At 36.0% G+C, this 15,167-nt stretch overlaps 2 protein-coding genes, 1 non-coding gene and 1 pseudogene across 13 annotated transcripts; 2 read left to right on the top strand and 2 right to left on the bottom strand.

Annotated features, from left to right (window-relative positions):
• Positions 1–472: 472 nt before the first annotated feature.
• LOC140840248 (uncharacterized) lies at positions 473–3,987 on the bottom strand. Of its 11 annotated transcripts, none has more exons than XM_073207496.1 (7): positions 3,885–3,987; positions 3,503–3,607; positions 3,256–3,357; positions 2,955–3,086; positions 2,389–2,745; positions 1,865–1,967; positions 473–1,788 (listed from the first exon to the last, which is right to left on the bottom strand). In XM_073207496.1, the coding sequence occupies exons 2-7, from the start codon at positions 3,591–3,593 to the stop codon at positions 615–617; spliced, it is 1,959 nt and encodes a 652-aa protein (XP_073063597.1). In that variant the 5' UTR covers positions 3,594–3,607; positions 3,885–3,987; the 3' UTR covers positions 473–614. The 11 variants fall into 11 exon arrangements, with proteins under 11 accessions (XP_073063597.1, XP_073063602.1, XP_073063600.1 ...); XM_073207501.1 differs by lacking the exon at positions 3,885–3,987 and having other exon boundaries at positions 2,389–2,505; positions 2,596–2,745; positions 2,961–3,086; positions 3,503–3,731; XM_073207499.1 differs by lacking the exon at positions 3,885–3,987 and having other exon boundaries at positions 2,389–2,517; positions 2,596–2,745; positions 2,961–3,086; positions 3,503–3,731.
• On the top strand, positions 3,909–5,240 carry LOC140840251 (photosystem I reaction center subunit IV, chloroplastic-like). The gene is made up of 3 exons (XM_073207508.1): positions 3,909–4,192; positions 4,804–4,869; positions 4,945–5,240. The coding sequence occupies exons 1-3, from the start codon at positions 3,971–3,973 to the stop codon at positions 5,047–5,049; spliced, it is 393 nt and encodes a 130-aa protein (XP_073063609.1). The 5' UTR covers positions 3,909–3,970; the 3' UTR covers positions 5,050–5,240.
• A 1,462-nt stretch (positions 5,241–6,702) lies between these two features.
• LOC140840250 (argininosuccinate synthase, chloroplastic-like) lies at positions 6,703–11,076 on the bottom strand (annotated as a pseudogene).
• Positions 11,077–14,831: 3,755 nt separating this feature from the next.
• TRNAV-AAC (transfer RNA valine (anticodon AAC)) lies at positions 14,832–14,905 on the top strand. Its single transcript has one exon. It is a non-coding gene; the product is annotated as a tRNA-Val (tRNA).
• The last annotated feature ends 262 nt before the right edge of the window (positions 14,906–15,167 follow it).

A 15,167-nucleotide genomic window follows, 5' to 3' on the forward strand; every position in this document is an offset into this window, starting at 1 on the left:
CTATAACAGAGTCTGAAATTCTTATGTTATTTATTAATCTAATTTTCGAACCAACGGAAGTAAAAAAGAATGATATTTTTCCTTCATAATAAAGCTATGCATATTTTCATTTCCAATATGAAAAATTGAATGATTTGGACATGAAAGTTAAAGTTTAAACAAAAGAATGGATTGGAAATAAATAAAATGTCAGACCATTATACTATGACAGTTTTTATAGGACACTCGAGTTTACTTAAATAACAGAGATAATAGTTTGATCAAATATTTTATAATTTTATTAATTTTATAATTCTTGTGCAATAGTATTCATACATCTAGGCAAAAACAAATATAAATAAATGTTAAAAATTGAAAAGATGGAGTATTAAAATCGTGATCAAAATTCAGACAGATTATATTTTAATTCATCTCGGACACTGGAATCAACATGAAGTTTTAGATGTCACAATCCAATTAATTGTGGAGGCGATGCAAGAAAGTGATTTTTTTGAGTCAGTAATGGAGAACAAAATACGTAATTCTGATGGCTAACAGCAATAGTTCACAGACAATCTTCATTCAGGCAAAGAGACTTGCTGGCACTTGTCTGAGGTATTACATCAACCAGATAGTTAGTTCCATTTGTTATCATCATCAAAATATACTTCTCTGTTAGACCAATCATTGCTAACATTCTCGAGCAGTAAAGGGCGATTTGTGGTGTTGTCAAGGGAAGATGAAAAATTTAGGAGCCGCGAATGATTGTGAATTGTATCCTCGGAGCAAAATGAAAAGATTTCACATGGAGCTTTCTTCGGGATCGGAAATGAATGTAAACTGTCGTCACTTTGAGGAAACTGCCAAGTACGGAAAATGGAAGGATTTTTCATAGAGAAGTCAGCATCTGGGAAGCCCTTTGGCAAAAAATGCCGACGTTGGTCACCGAACGAGAAGATCATGTTGCTACTATAAGGTATATTTTCAGCATTAGTAGCCTCTGTCGGAGTGAGACATGGCATACTAGGGAAAGTAAGAGATGACATTTCAGTTCTCAGCACTGAACACTTGGCCTCATCAAAATTTGGTACAAAGTCTGGAGTGAAATAGCTGGTCATAGGATAACTTTGGATCGAGTTGTATTGTAGATGATAGTTTGAAAACAAGGATGGCGAGCACAGTGCTTTGTCATCGGGAACTTGATCCACAATTTGCTGGTGATTTACATTCCATGTTGTAGACAGTCCAGGAGAATAAATCTTTGCAGATTCGTAATTAGTAAAGGATGAGCAGAATCCATCTTTGTCGCTTTCAAAGTCCCATTTCAACAAAAATCTATGAGGCTCTTTTCTTTGACATTCAATAGGAGAACACGATCCATCCAGCTCCTTGAGATAACAAGAATTAGAATATCCATATCTTTCAAACGACGGTAAGCAGAAAGGTAAATCATGCTCTACATGTGAACTGCAGCTTTTATGGTCCTTTGAACTAATACGCAGATCCATCAATCCATCTTTAGAACGAGCTTCAGCACCATAGTTGGTGAAAGGAGATCCAGAAAAATAAGCATCCCGTTCCAAGAATACTCTATCTCTGTGTCCACCAAAACAAATTTTCGGGAGTTCCATGTCCCATTCTCTCCTGTGAGATACACAAAGTCTTTCCTCCACGTTCTTGAACTCACAAGAAATATGGGCTTTACAGCCATTACCAATCTCACTTTTTGACGAATCACGGAGATAGAACAGGTCAGACTCATCGCACTTATGGTACAGCCGACTTAGGAGTGAAGAAATCAAACCAAACCTGGGATAAGATAAAACCGAATTAAATCAAGCAATTATTTAAGATAACATAGATGAAATAGGTTCATCAGTCTGACCCCTCAGGATGTAGCTTTTCCACTTCAGAAACTGAGTTATGAGCCGACTGCCTCAGTCTCTGTCTTTTTGCAGGAAAAATGCCTTTCTCCTTGCATTGGTTTCCTATAAACAGTAAAAAGAAACGGCAGAATTTCAGAGGACTGTGAGAAAGATGTGTCTATATATCCAGAACGACAATAAAAGATGGTAGAATTGTGTTAATCCAACATATTAAACAAATTCATTAATATTTTATATTGTTTCAGAAAATATCCTGGCAATTTTTACCACGAATATAAATTCAGGCATTAATCATCTTTTAATTTGAAAAATGATCACGTGAACAGATTCAATAAGGTAGGAAGCTTGAAACAAAACAGTAGCCGCAACCTATTACTCATAAGCATCACTCAACTGCCACAATACACTCATCATCCAGAAAGATAACCGAAATTTTGATACCTCGCCTTTGCGACTGGTTACCAACAAATTTGGGATCTTAATAGTAAGAATAGCATAGAAAGAATTCGAGATACCAAATCACCAGATAAACTAGCATTCTCTGATGCTTCCCTGAGGGTTGACAAGGAGGAATTTCTACCAGCTGGAGTAACATTCTCCGAGAGCAATAACGGCCTCTCTCTAATATTTCTAGTTAGACCTGCATTCATGCCTAACCATAACAGTAGAGTGTAAACTACGATAACAGGTATGGCTTCACGTATAAATGCACTGATCAGAGATAACAAACCTTTTATGTCTCTTTGACTTGGTTCTTCATTCCTGGGGACAGGTGGGGTGAGGAGAAGATGATAGTCAAAATGACCTGCTGTTTCTCTGCGATCAGAGAGTCTGAGGTCCTTTGAGCTGGCTTTAGGTATGTTCGAAGGTTTAATGTCCTCTGCAAGTCAAATTGAGATGGGGGCAGAAAAAAAATGTTGTCATGAATTCTGCCGTCCAATTATAAAGCATTCTAAAATTGATTAGTAAAACTTGAACAATAAAATCCACAGTGCACCAAAAACTCACAGCGGTCATATAATTGAAGGAACTACGTCGACAACGACAGTTATTGACACAATCCTAAAGTTCTAAACCAAAGATTTTCACCTCTACCACGAGGATTAGCTTTGAAATTCTTCGACTGCCCATTGTCTCTGGCGTATGAACAAGAATGACCCTGAACAGCGCCATTCTTTGTGTTCATAAAATATGCGTACTCCGAAGTCTTTGGTGCATCAGCTGCAAAATACGTTCCACACAAGAACGACAGGGTTACCAACGAACATAACATGACGTGTTTGATGCGCTATCTGGCTAATTGACCATAATGCATCGAATCAATATGACGAATCATCATCGATGAGAGACATTAATAAGAAAACTAGCAGCTATAGAAGAAAAAACCAACATCTGGGAAACTGTGCCAATTTGCGCTCTGTAAAGGAAGCATAATCAGGTACCCTATCCATTTCAGTATCATCGAACCTCACTTTTTTTGTCTTCTTTGTATCTAGCAAGACAACAAAAGATTGCACGTAACAACAGCATTATCTTAACTTTCATAAATAGCTACTACTGATGAATTGAGTCACGAGAATTCGTAGAAAAGCACATCGCTGAGAAATGAAGCATAGCTGCGACAGAGAAGGACGTACCACATGGTTTGTCAGATCCTCGATTCCGAGCTGTGCCTCTGCTTCGGATCGCAACTGGATATTCATTAGCCGGAGCAAATATTTGTTTCATTATCAATTATCAGTCTGAAATTCCAACCCAAATAGTCGGAGATCAATTGATTTGGGAAGGTGAGGGAAAAATCCAGGTTCAGTTAGAAATAGAGCATATATTCCTAATTGGGCTCACCGGTGCAAACTTAAGTTTGACCTCTTGGAAACATAATTTGTAAAAATATGCACTCTATGAAAAAGAAAAAATAAAATCATATTCAATAAATGCAGGCGTTATCCAAAAGAATGGGATACGGTGGACACGTGGCATGCTGCCAATGGCTAAATCAACAACATTGGACTTTCTTACCCATTAATTTATAGCTTTTCCAAACCACACGCCCCCATCAAGAAATATCATAAACAAGTTCTTTATTTGAATCAAAGAGAGGAAAAATGGCAAGCTCCAGCATTTCATCCGCCACCTGTGGATTCGCGGTGGCACCGGATTTCTCCTCCGCCACCTCTGTTGCCGCTAAGAGCGGCATGGTGTTCCTGGTCGCCAAGAACGACCACCGCAATTCAAGGCTGGTGGTGCGTGCGGAGGACGGAACGGCGGAACATGCAGCGACTGAAGCCCCTAAAGCTGCCCCTGTTAGCCCACCCAGAGGCAGTAAGGTGAGATGAACGATTCCAATTCTGCAACAAGCTGGCCAACTGCGGTGGTTCATCTCACTGCAGCATGTTATGGAAATACTCAAATAACTATATTTTCGGTCAATAATGTGTTGAAACTTACTATAAAATTTTAGACATTTGGTTTTCCGAGTCGCGTCAAAAAACTCAGTTGAAAAAGGATGTAAAAATAACTATAAAGAAACTAGTTAGCACTCAGACTTAAATATGATAAAACTATTGGACCAAATCAGATTTACGTCCATTTATAAAGTGAAAATGGTTGTTTTCCCAAATGTAATGCTTAATCTCGTGCAAGATTAGGACCCCCTTGAAGAAGTTAATTCAATATTGGGACAGAAAAAATTGTCCTTTTTTAAAAAAAAAAAATTTAATAAATTTTAGAATTTTCCATTGTGACAAAAAAAATATTATTGCCTCATCACCTTCACTGCCTAGCTACTATAGAAGACATTATGCAAATACAAATTTTTCCCACCCCCAATTGCCAAATTTGTAGAATTTATTTTCATAAAATTATTGTAGTCAGTAACATGTCACCGTAAAATCATATGTCTGGAACTAAACAAGTTTAATGTATGGCTACCTTCCAGGTCAAAGTTCTAAGGAGAGAATCATATTGGTTCAAGGGCGTTGGCTCCGTCGTTGCAGTTGACCAGGTCAAGTACATCTGCTCTCGTGTGTGATTGATATTTTTGTGCTCTAGTACTCAATCATGTATTTTGATCAAGCAGGATCCCGGCACTCGTTACCCGGTGGTTGTCCGGTTCAACAAAGTGAATTATGCTAATGTATCTACTAACAACTACGCATTGGATGAAGTCGAACTGGTCGCATAAACCTTGCTTGTTTGAGCTGTTATTGATGTTCGAGTACTTTGGTTATGTAGTAGCCGTGTGTATTAAGTATTCATGAGATGTTTGGATGAATCGAGTGGGTGCGAGAGTCTTTACATAAAGAAGCGAAAACCACACGTCTTGTAGACTTTTTAGTAGCCATTGAATTCGATGGCTATTAGCCTATTTGAGAAGATTGGGGGTACCCATTGATAGTAACATGAATGAAAAGGAAAAGTTAGATGCGATACCATGAGAAAAACAAAAGTTAGATAGGCATTCGCAATTTTATGACTAATATTTGCTAGCAGCTACTTTGCGTTCATCCATGATATATGAAAATTATCGATTCAAGGGTCTACCAAACACTCTTTATTAACCCATTCATATGACTTCTAATGGAAAAGATGATGAAACATCTGATTCCTGAGTTCTTGCTCGTCCATTTTAACTGTAAATCACATTTATCTGCATGGATTTGATTTTAGTTGTTAGTTTCATCTGCCACTAACAGTCAAGGTGATACTCATCATCTCGTTAACAAAACCTAAAGAAGAATTTCAATTGCGTTGCAAAATATTCCAATCCTAACACAATCTAAGGGAGTTTAAAATTAAGCTCTTGAAATGGAAACATGAATGCTTCCGTCATAGCTAAGCTACTTTAGAAATCTTTGCTACAAATAAAAGTATGCGAACTACAAACATGCCACCATCACTTTTAATCGGAGTTGGAATAAGAAGGAACCTAATCTCTGAAGACGAGGTTCCGTTGGATGCAGAGCAGGTGACTGACAAAGATACTTGACTTCTGCGGGAAGTTAACAGAGGCGACGGCTGGGCTGAACACATCTGCAGTGAATTGGCTAAAAAAGCCGAGACATGTTACCGGGATGGCAATTGGGACAGGCAGTGATAAGAGTGGATAGCCGCACCGCCGTGGCAATGGAGTTTGAAATTTCCTTGCAATATGAAATCTTGAATCATCGGAAGATTATGTTACAGTTGATCCCGAGCACAAGATTTTATTCCAAACTTGAAATTTGGTCAAGATTTCTTGGATCATGCAAAAGATTATGCATTTCACAGAACAAGACATGTTGCACATATTATATAGCTGGTACATTATTGATTGTTATACCTAATACCTTGTTGTTTCGTACCGGACAATTGTTCTCCTTTTTGAAACTGTTGTTTTATTAGTTAAATTAAATTGTTTTGAATAGTTAACGACATCTGAAAAATGTGGAGTATGGGATAGAGCTTAGAGTTGTATGAATCTTAAGTAGAAGGATTGCATTCTTAAGTCGCATTGCACGCTGTTTTAAAAGCTTCTTATGCAAATTATGTTTGAATAGGCCTGTATCAAAATCCGATTCGAGCGCTGCGATGTTTCGAGTATATAATACATGTAATGGTAGAACCTGATATATTTGGTGACAAAACACTGAAGACGAGACGAGACAGAATTCTTAAGCATTACAAGGTAAAATGGCAAATAGCATTATTCTATTTTAATCATGCTATTTTATACGCTAAAAACTCCACTCTGGTGCCATTGATGGCATGCGGATGCAGGTGGAATTTGATGGTCCCTATCAAATGCTCAAAGGAGCTCAGTGGTAGATAAAGATTTGCATCTGCACTGCATTGAGTTCCCTGGCCGGAACTTCCAAGTTTTTATCACGAAACTCGTCAATACTCTAAACAGAACAAGACATCAACTTAACACAGAATCAGCACATTGCACTTACCACTTTGAGTTCGGAAAAGCTGAGACAGGCAGATTGACCTAGTCAATACATATTAGAGGCTCTTGTCAAGCATAGCACGGACCCTCATCGGCAATCCATAGAGCCGTATGAAGCCAGCAGCATCAGCTTGATCGTAGATTTCCCCGCTCTCAAATGAGGAGATGTCTTGTCTGTAGAGACTGTTAGGACTTTCCCTGCCTGTTACGCTCACAGATCCTTTATAAAGCTTGAGAGTAACTGATCCACTGCTAGATTTTGTGATTTCTTTCATGAAAGCATCAATTGACTCGCGAAGTGGATCAAACCATCTACCAGCATATACTAACTCGGCATACTTCAGGGCAAGAAAATCCTTTGTCTGCATGGTGTCACGATCAAGTGTCAGAGACTCGAGTTCTCTCGCAGCTGCGACGAGGATTGTTCCACCAGGAGTTTCATACACCCCACGGCTCTTCATTCCCACGAGACGATTTCTACCATATCTACACGGCCAATCCCATGCTTCCCACCAATTTCATTTAGCTCTGAGAGAAGAGATGCAGGAGATAGATCAAAACAGGGAGACCCTCAACCATACCAATATTCACATACCTGCAAGTATGGGACTATAAGGAAAAGAGAAATCACCAATATTTAACCATAGTCCATACATATGCACAAGTAATGTCAAGAGGTATTGATTGTAGGGAATAAATTACTCCAAAATGAAAATAGAAGAAGTTGAGGCAACTAACTCAGGTTGATCTGGGGCCACTTTTGGGTCGACAGTCATCATGTACATGTCCTCCATAGGCTCATTTGCAGGGTCTTCCCAGATATCCCCCTTAAACATTCATATGCCAAAATTGATGTAAAATTTGGACAATAAGAAGCATTTACACAACACAAGATCACAGTTAAAACATTTTAAATCTAGAACCATATCTGTACACATGATGTGAATTTTGGTGACTCAACCAACTGATTGATAATGCAAATAGAACAACTCTTTTAAGCATAAATATCCCTAAGTTCAAAACACAGAGCAGTCCAGACTAGTAATACTGAATATTGAATCTGGTGCCATAAAAAATATCCGATGGGTATGAATATAGAAAATGTAATGAAATTTTCTTACATAAAAATCTAATATAAATTCAACACTTACCTCATGGCTGAGGTGCCACAGGTTCCTGTCTCTGCTGTAGATGGATTTCTTTGAAACTGGAACATGCACATTATGCTTTACAGCATATTCAATTGCATCTTCCCTTCCCTTTATTTCCCATTCCCTCCAAGGAGCAACAACACTTAGTTCAGGATTCAGAGCAAAAAAAGTTAGCTCAAACCGGACCTGTAACAAAGAAAAGTAAAACAAACTTGAAAAGAGAAGCTTCAATAAGAATCAAAATGTATAGATTGAAATCCTAGAGCATGCCTGGTCATTTCCTTTTCCTGTACATCCATGAGAAACAGCATCAGCACCAACTTCTTTTGCCACATCAACCATGGCCTATGTTTTCGATGCATTAACATGTACAATTTAGATAACAAAGCAACACAACTAAAGACAAATCCCAAAGAAATTTTTTTCACGAAAATAGGGTAGCTGATAGGAGGCATTAACAAAAAAATGCCAAAATCAAACATTGATCACTTTTCATTCAATTAATAAGCATGCAAACAGGAAATGAGGACATAAATGATAAACTCAAGGATAAGACTTCTTTCAATAACTAAAAAAGATGAATTCATTTCATAATAAAAGAAACAAAAAACCAAGGAATGAGTGATATTATCTGAAAAACAGGAAGTAACTTTTATATATTTTCACAAGGTACCTTAGCAACAACAGGTCGGGCCATTGAAGTCCCAAGCAAGTACTTTCTCTCATAGATAGCACCAGCTCGTAAGCAAGGAAAAATAAAATCTCTCACAAATTCCTCTTTCAGATCCTTCACCACTAGTTGACACGCTCCACTAGCCTTGGCCTTTTGTTCCAGACCTTCTAATTCTTGTATGCCCTAAATTCAAAGATTTCGATCAGGTACCAGACAGTAAATAAGAGAAAAGAGCAAACCATTCCAGCATTCCTACCCCTATTATCCTTACATTTATGTTCTCTGTCAACAAAACTAATTTACTTTAGTCATGACTCTCATTGTATTTTCAACAGTAATTGGTAAATATACCATTTTTATGAATTGATGAAACCGTGCAGATTGAGTTCACATATTTGGCCAACATCTGCAGTGAAGCAAACAACTTCGCAGCCATAATTTTTCCTGCATCGCCAGACCAGCAAAAGAAACGCAAACACACTGAGAAACATGTGTCGTAAACTTTCCCTTATCTAGTCATTCTCAACTTCAAATGTTTGCAAACTCAGACACCTTTCGAATTGAGGTATCCAAGGTGCCAAGTCTATGATTAACAATCGAGAATAATAATGTTCAACAGACAAAGTTCAATAAAAGTTGGACCCTACCCTTGCAGTAAAAAAATTGGTATGTGTTGATTCCCTGAAGTAAAGAGTAAATCAGTAAACTGAAATCGATATGTCTTTATTGAAGTTACTTTAGTTTCACAATGGAAGAACAGCCTTGCAGTTTATACATTTGAGTATATTTATGCAGTATCTCAAGGCCTCAGTTCTCAAGACGGTAACGTGGAATTCAGAGTTTCGTTAAACATAAACATTTAATTATACAAAGCAGCAGAATGTCCCAATAGATTTAGGATACCCTGTATCACACAAATCAAAAAAGATGTCCATTCTCAAAGATAACTGGGGAATTACAAGCATGCATATTTTTTGAATTTGAAGGATAAGAAATTAGATGACGAGCCATATTAATCATTAATCAAGAATAAAATTTATCAACTTTCACCTATTAACATACCTAAGCCAAGGTACAATTACGGAGGTATCTAAACCACCACTATAGGCCAGGACCACTTCGTTCAACTTTTTAGGCAGAATTTTTCCATCCATACCACTAGTAACCATTGTCTCTTTGTCACTAGCCAAAACTGCTCGGATAGCTGCATCAAACAAATTCATTAGGGGTCAGAATGTTAAACCATTACTAAAATTACTGTGATTGGGAGAATTTGATAGCATTCCCATGCAACCACATAAAAAAAGAGCGCTTTTTGGACCGATCTTTTTTCCTTGACAGTCCTGCATAGTTATAACTGTGTACAAAAAAAAGAAAGTAAAGCTGCAGTCTTGAAGCCACCACACATTCGCACGAAATTTCAATAACACTTGGAAAAATTAAACTCCATTAATGTTGTAGTGACATGATCATAAACCAAAAATAAACAAGACAAGCAAAAGATGGAACCAAGTGGTATAGAGCAATGAAGCTTGTACCATGATTGCTATATTCTAAACCAAAGTCAGATCTGGCCTGGATAACAGCATGACCATTAAACTCGCTGGCTTTTGCTCCTACCTAGCATTGAGAAAAGGGACAGAACAAAAATCCTCAAAAACGCCACACCTTGTCCGTTATAAAAAAAGGTGCATTTGAAAGAGGAAGTACAAAATACCTCTAATTCCGAAGACATCTTTCTTGGGTAATGTACAATATGGCACAGGCGGCCTAAATTCACAATGGAAGAAATGAGTTAAAATCACATCTAAAACCATGTAGAAGTAAAGCAAAGTGTTATTCTTAACAAAAAATAAAAGAAAAGAAAAAAAGACGGATTTTATATTGTAAATACCTCTTTTAGGATCATAGAATAGGAGATTAGAAGAAGAAAATGAAGAAATTCCATGTAATTGAGTCATCCTTTTACGTCTGATGAAGTGGCAGTGCAATATTCCGAGGTCTAAAAATGTAAAACTATAAAAACAGATTCATACAAATGCGTGAAGAAAAAAACATATATATATATATATCAACTAAATCAAACATTCGAACAACAATGCATGTACACGCACAAAGTACAAAAGAAAAACCCAAAAAGAATTCAAACCCTGAAATGGTAAACAGATACAAAGAACAAAAAGAAAACAGGCTACATGGAACAGCTCGGCGTGGCTTTCGCCGGCGATTAATTCACCTAAACCGTGAAAGCAAGAATTGGGAAGTGAACGAAAGATTCAGTGAACAGACATAGACATGCAAATATCTAATGGAAAAAACAAAAAAATACAGAATCAAATGAATTCATGGAAGGGGGACAGTACAGAAACCAGAGACGGAGATCAGGAGGGTATAGTATATCATGGCAGCCTATGGTTAATTACTTGGTTTTGGACTTCACAATAAGTTGTAATGGGCCGCTTCCAACGGATTGCCCAATAATATTTACTCGTTTTTTTGTTCGGATTTATCAATCAAATCCTAAAATGAAAAGTCGTGTTGTAATTTCATTTTGATCCAAATTATCTTGTTTAGTAATTTTAGGAGATTCACGCGGGCATCAACCGGCACCTTTGTTTGGATTGAAATTTGAGAGTAAGATGGTTATAGGAAGGCTATAAATATACTGCAGTATAATTTTTATGGGAAAGAAAACTTAATTTGTTCATTTTCCTGAAAGTACCATAAAGTAATAATTGTAGCCTTTGAATAATGGATTGAGAAATGTTAAATTTGGAGGCTAAAAAGGTATATGAAAATTGTTCCAACGATTTTAAAAACAAATGCCAAATACTAATTAAAAACATCAAATTTTAACGTCCAGAATCACTCGTGAGAAGCACAAACATCCATGCAAAGCATAACGATCCACCTGCTCCAAGCTCAGAACCCTGGCGGCCTCCCAGTTGCTGCGACACACATGAATCGGCTTCTCCATGTTCAGCCCAATCAGGTGTGTCTGGCAAGCGCTTTCAGTCCCGGCTGAACCACCCAATCGGCACCGTAGCGACGATATATACGTGTGGTGCTCATCCTCATGGACAGTCCCGCAACCCCATATGCGAGAACTTTCAGGCCAGGCCTTCCCCTATAGCTCATCGGGAACCATGCCTTGGCAAGCAAATGCACATCAACCACTTTACACTCACTTCTCAAGTACTCGTTTCCATATTCACTCATTATCTTGTGGCACATGTCTTGCAATTCAACTCCAACAAAGGTAATCACACCGGAATTGGCGAGCAAACTCCAGATGAAGCACTGAGCAGGAACGTAATCCATGTGTGGGAGTTGGAGTACCGCGCATTTGGTGTCCATGCACAGGTGCAGTGTCGCGATTTTGTTGGCGGCGGTGGGGTTAAAGGGGAGGGAAAAACTTACACCCTATGCCAACAACTTTGTTTTCGAGTCCACTGGTTTGCTTCAAAGACCTCGTCATATTTAGCAGCCAATCTTCGGTTCCTCACCGTGGTTTCAATGGTTTTGCTGCTTACGATGAGATCCATGTAAAGGGGCGGAATTCAACTTAAAAGTAGGAGTAGGTTTTTTTTCAGACGATCTCACGAATCTTTATCTTTGAGACGGTCAATCTTACCGATATTTACAATAAAAAATAATATTTTTCATGGATTACTCAAATAAGAGATCCGTCTCACAAAATACGACATGTGGGATCATCACACAAGTTTTTGCCTAAAAATAGATAGAGAAAACATCCATTCGTCTTTGTCTATCATTAATTTTATGCAACTCGCACATATATATTCAGCTCTGACTTTTATGTTTTAATCACCTTATATTAAATGTTCGTGTTGTGTTCTTATGTTTGAAAGTAAAGTTATATTCTATTTCTAAGAATGTAAGCACGCAATGAGATTATTGTTCCATTTATTTGATATAATATAATAATATAATTATAATATATAATATAGCTAATTAATATTTCATTCAATTGTACATGCATGCATCCCACTCCCTTTTGAGTTTGTGGCAAAAATACGTCGTTTAAAATCGTAGATATTATTGATATTTAAGTAATTTTCAAAATTAACCCTTAATTATGAATTAAGAAAAATAAAAAGTGGTGGACAATTTGTAGCTAATGCATGTAATGATAAAAAGTGTATTATGAATCCATGTCAATGTTAATTATATTAATCACATAATATAATACATGACAAAAATTGAGAAGATTTTTTAATATATATGAACCATTGTTTTTTGCTCGAACAAAGATATTAAACTAACTACATTATAACTTTCTCTAGATATATAAAATAAAATTAGCCCTTCATTAGCGAGACCAAAATAAAACATCCCAAATAATTACCATTTAATTTGAACCTTTGAAAAATATTAAAAAAAAAGAAAAGAAAATAATCTATAGTCAGCTTATCCCTGCAAATATAGGCTTTTTTAAAAAAAAATGCAGCCTCTGCCCTAAATTTATCTGGTCCGTATTTCCATTATTATATCCTTTTTTTTATAAAAAATATATCCTTTATTATTAAACGGGAGGGGTAACTATAAATTATTCGGGACAAAAAAATGGTAATATCAGAATCATTCTCCACTCTTTTGAATTCAAATAACTAATCTACAAATAGATGAATTGTCAAATTATTTTTTCTATCTCTTTTCGGACGATTTAATTAAGCCTACATATTTTTGGATCATAAAATGTACGTGTTACTTAAAATACTTTCCTGTGTGTAAATTTATTTATCATTCATATGTGCTCACAATATTTCAAGTCATTCTTCACAACCTCTGCTCCCTTGCTAGCAACATTCGAATTGAAGTCTCCGATCAAATGTACCGAGACTCCTAAAAGCTTAAATTCTGAAAACAATTTGGTGTTCTCATATACGTTCATTCTCAAAAATTCGAATAAAATATTATAATTTCTATTAACGTAAGTCTTCGCTTATATTATATAGATATTATTTGAATTTTTTAAAATAACTAATTACGAGTCTTCGACGCAATTTTAACAAAAAAATCTATGCGTAATTTTCCAGATATAGACGAAGAAATGTGTCTTCAATCACTATACAAGTTTATAGTTGAATTTCTGATAATACAATTTTTCCTTTTATTTTGTCCATCTTCTGAAAGGGAAAAAAAAATTAGTAATTTTAGTAAAAAAATTAAAAAATGTAACCCTGAAAAATGCAATTACTCATCTCAACTATGATCATGATTCATGGGTCCGTTTGGAAACAAGTGCCAATGATTCGTTATTATTTTTTTAAAAAAAAAACGACAATATTCTGTTTCATTGATGGACAAAAGTACGATAGGGTTCAAGTTGCTTGGTTCCAAGTCTTCATTCACATGAAATTGACTTAAGAAGAGGTGTGATTGGCACATTACAAATTGTAAAATGTCCTAAATTTCAAGTGCACTCCCATGTGTTCATCTGCAAACATAGGCAGCGGGGATGTCCATACAAATTTTTTTTTAAAAAAAATACCAACCATACAATAAATCACAATTCAGAACTAGCTAGGGACAAATAAATGTGAAATTCATACTCTTTGTTTTTTTTAAATATGTATATATAATATTTTTATTCGATAACTCGCCTCGGATCTCCATTTATTTTATGCATTTACGAGTGCTATTAGGTAAATCATGAACAGGCGTAATATACATATAGAAATGTAATGGAATACAAATGAAAAGTTTATAATTCAATAAGAATTAATTTATCAACTCGAGCCAAGACAATAAAGGACGAATAATTCAAATTGGCTGGGACATCAAAATCAGGATAATTTGAATAATTTTGATGCAAGGAATGGAAGAAAACATGTGGGCTAGTCCTAGGTTCTGTCATGCACAATGAAACATCTGCGATTTTGGACAAAAATATTTTTTCAGATTTTCACTTCTGAAGAAAAGATATAAATGCACTGTCCTTTTTCTCAATAATTTTCCCATGAATATATATATATATTGCTTATTATACACATCTATATATGTTCTATTTTAAATAAATATATTAAAATGAACTTGTCCTTGGACTTTAATTATCACCCAATTGTAGCAAATGAAGCTATTTTGGGAATAAAAATTCACTCAACAATGATGAGTAAACGTATTACAACAGAAAAATGTGACAAGATTATGTATTAAATAAAATAAACTGGCCGTAGATGAAGCAGCAAGGTTTCGTGGTGTAGTTGGTTATCACGTCAGTCTAACACACTGAAGGTCTCCGGTTCGAGTCCGGGCGAAGCCAATTTTTTTGTCTTATACTTCTATAATCATGCATATTTTTGATCTTCCTTCTAAACTTTATAATCATAATTTAAAATTTTTATTTCTGATAACTAAAAAACAACCCACAAATTGTTGTTCCCAGTTCTTTTACTAGGACTGGCTAATATAAATTATTATTATTATTATGTATTTGAATACAAAATCAACTGTAATTTTTTACCAATCAATTTTTTTTTTTTTTTTTGCATTTATAAGCCTTTGACTGGTATTTAATCTTATTT

The sequence above is a fragment of the Primulina eburnea genome, chromosome 8, assembly GCF_022965805.1.
Source record: "Primulina eburnea isolate SZY01 chromosome 8, ASM2296580v1, whole genome shotgun sequence".
NCBI lineage: Eukaryota > Viridiplantae > Streptophyta > Magnoliopsida > Lamiales > Gesneriaceae > Primulina > Primulina eburnea.

Coding starts and splice junctions, on each gene's coding strand:
- LOC140840251 (XM_073207508.1), top strand. CDS start 3,971: ATGGCAAGCTCCAGCATTTCATCCGCCACCTGTGGATTCGCGGTGGCA. Junction 4,193..4,803: donor GCCCACCCAGAGGCAGTAAG/GTGAGATGAACG, acceptor GCTACCTTCCAG/GTCAAAGTTCTAAGGAGAGA. Junction 4,870..4,944: donor CCGTCGTTGCAGTTGACCAG/GTCAAGTACATC, acceptor TTGATCAAGCAG/GATCCCGGCACTCGTTACCC.
- LOC140840248 (XM_073207496.1), bottom strand. CDS start 3,593: ATGAAACAAATATTTGCTCCGGCTAATGAATATCCAGTTGCGATCCGA. Junction 3,087..3,255: donor ATTGGCACAGTTTCCCAGAT/GTTGGTTTTTTC, acceptor CGTATTTTGCAG/CTGATGCACCAAAGACTTCG. Junction 1,968..2,388: donor AGAGAATGCTAGTTTATCTG/GTGATTTGGTAT, acceptor TACTGTTTATAG/GAAACCAATGCAAGGAGAAA.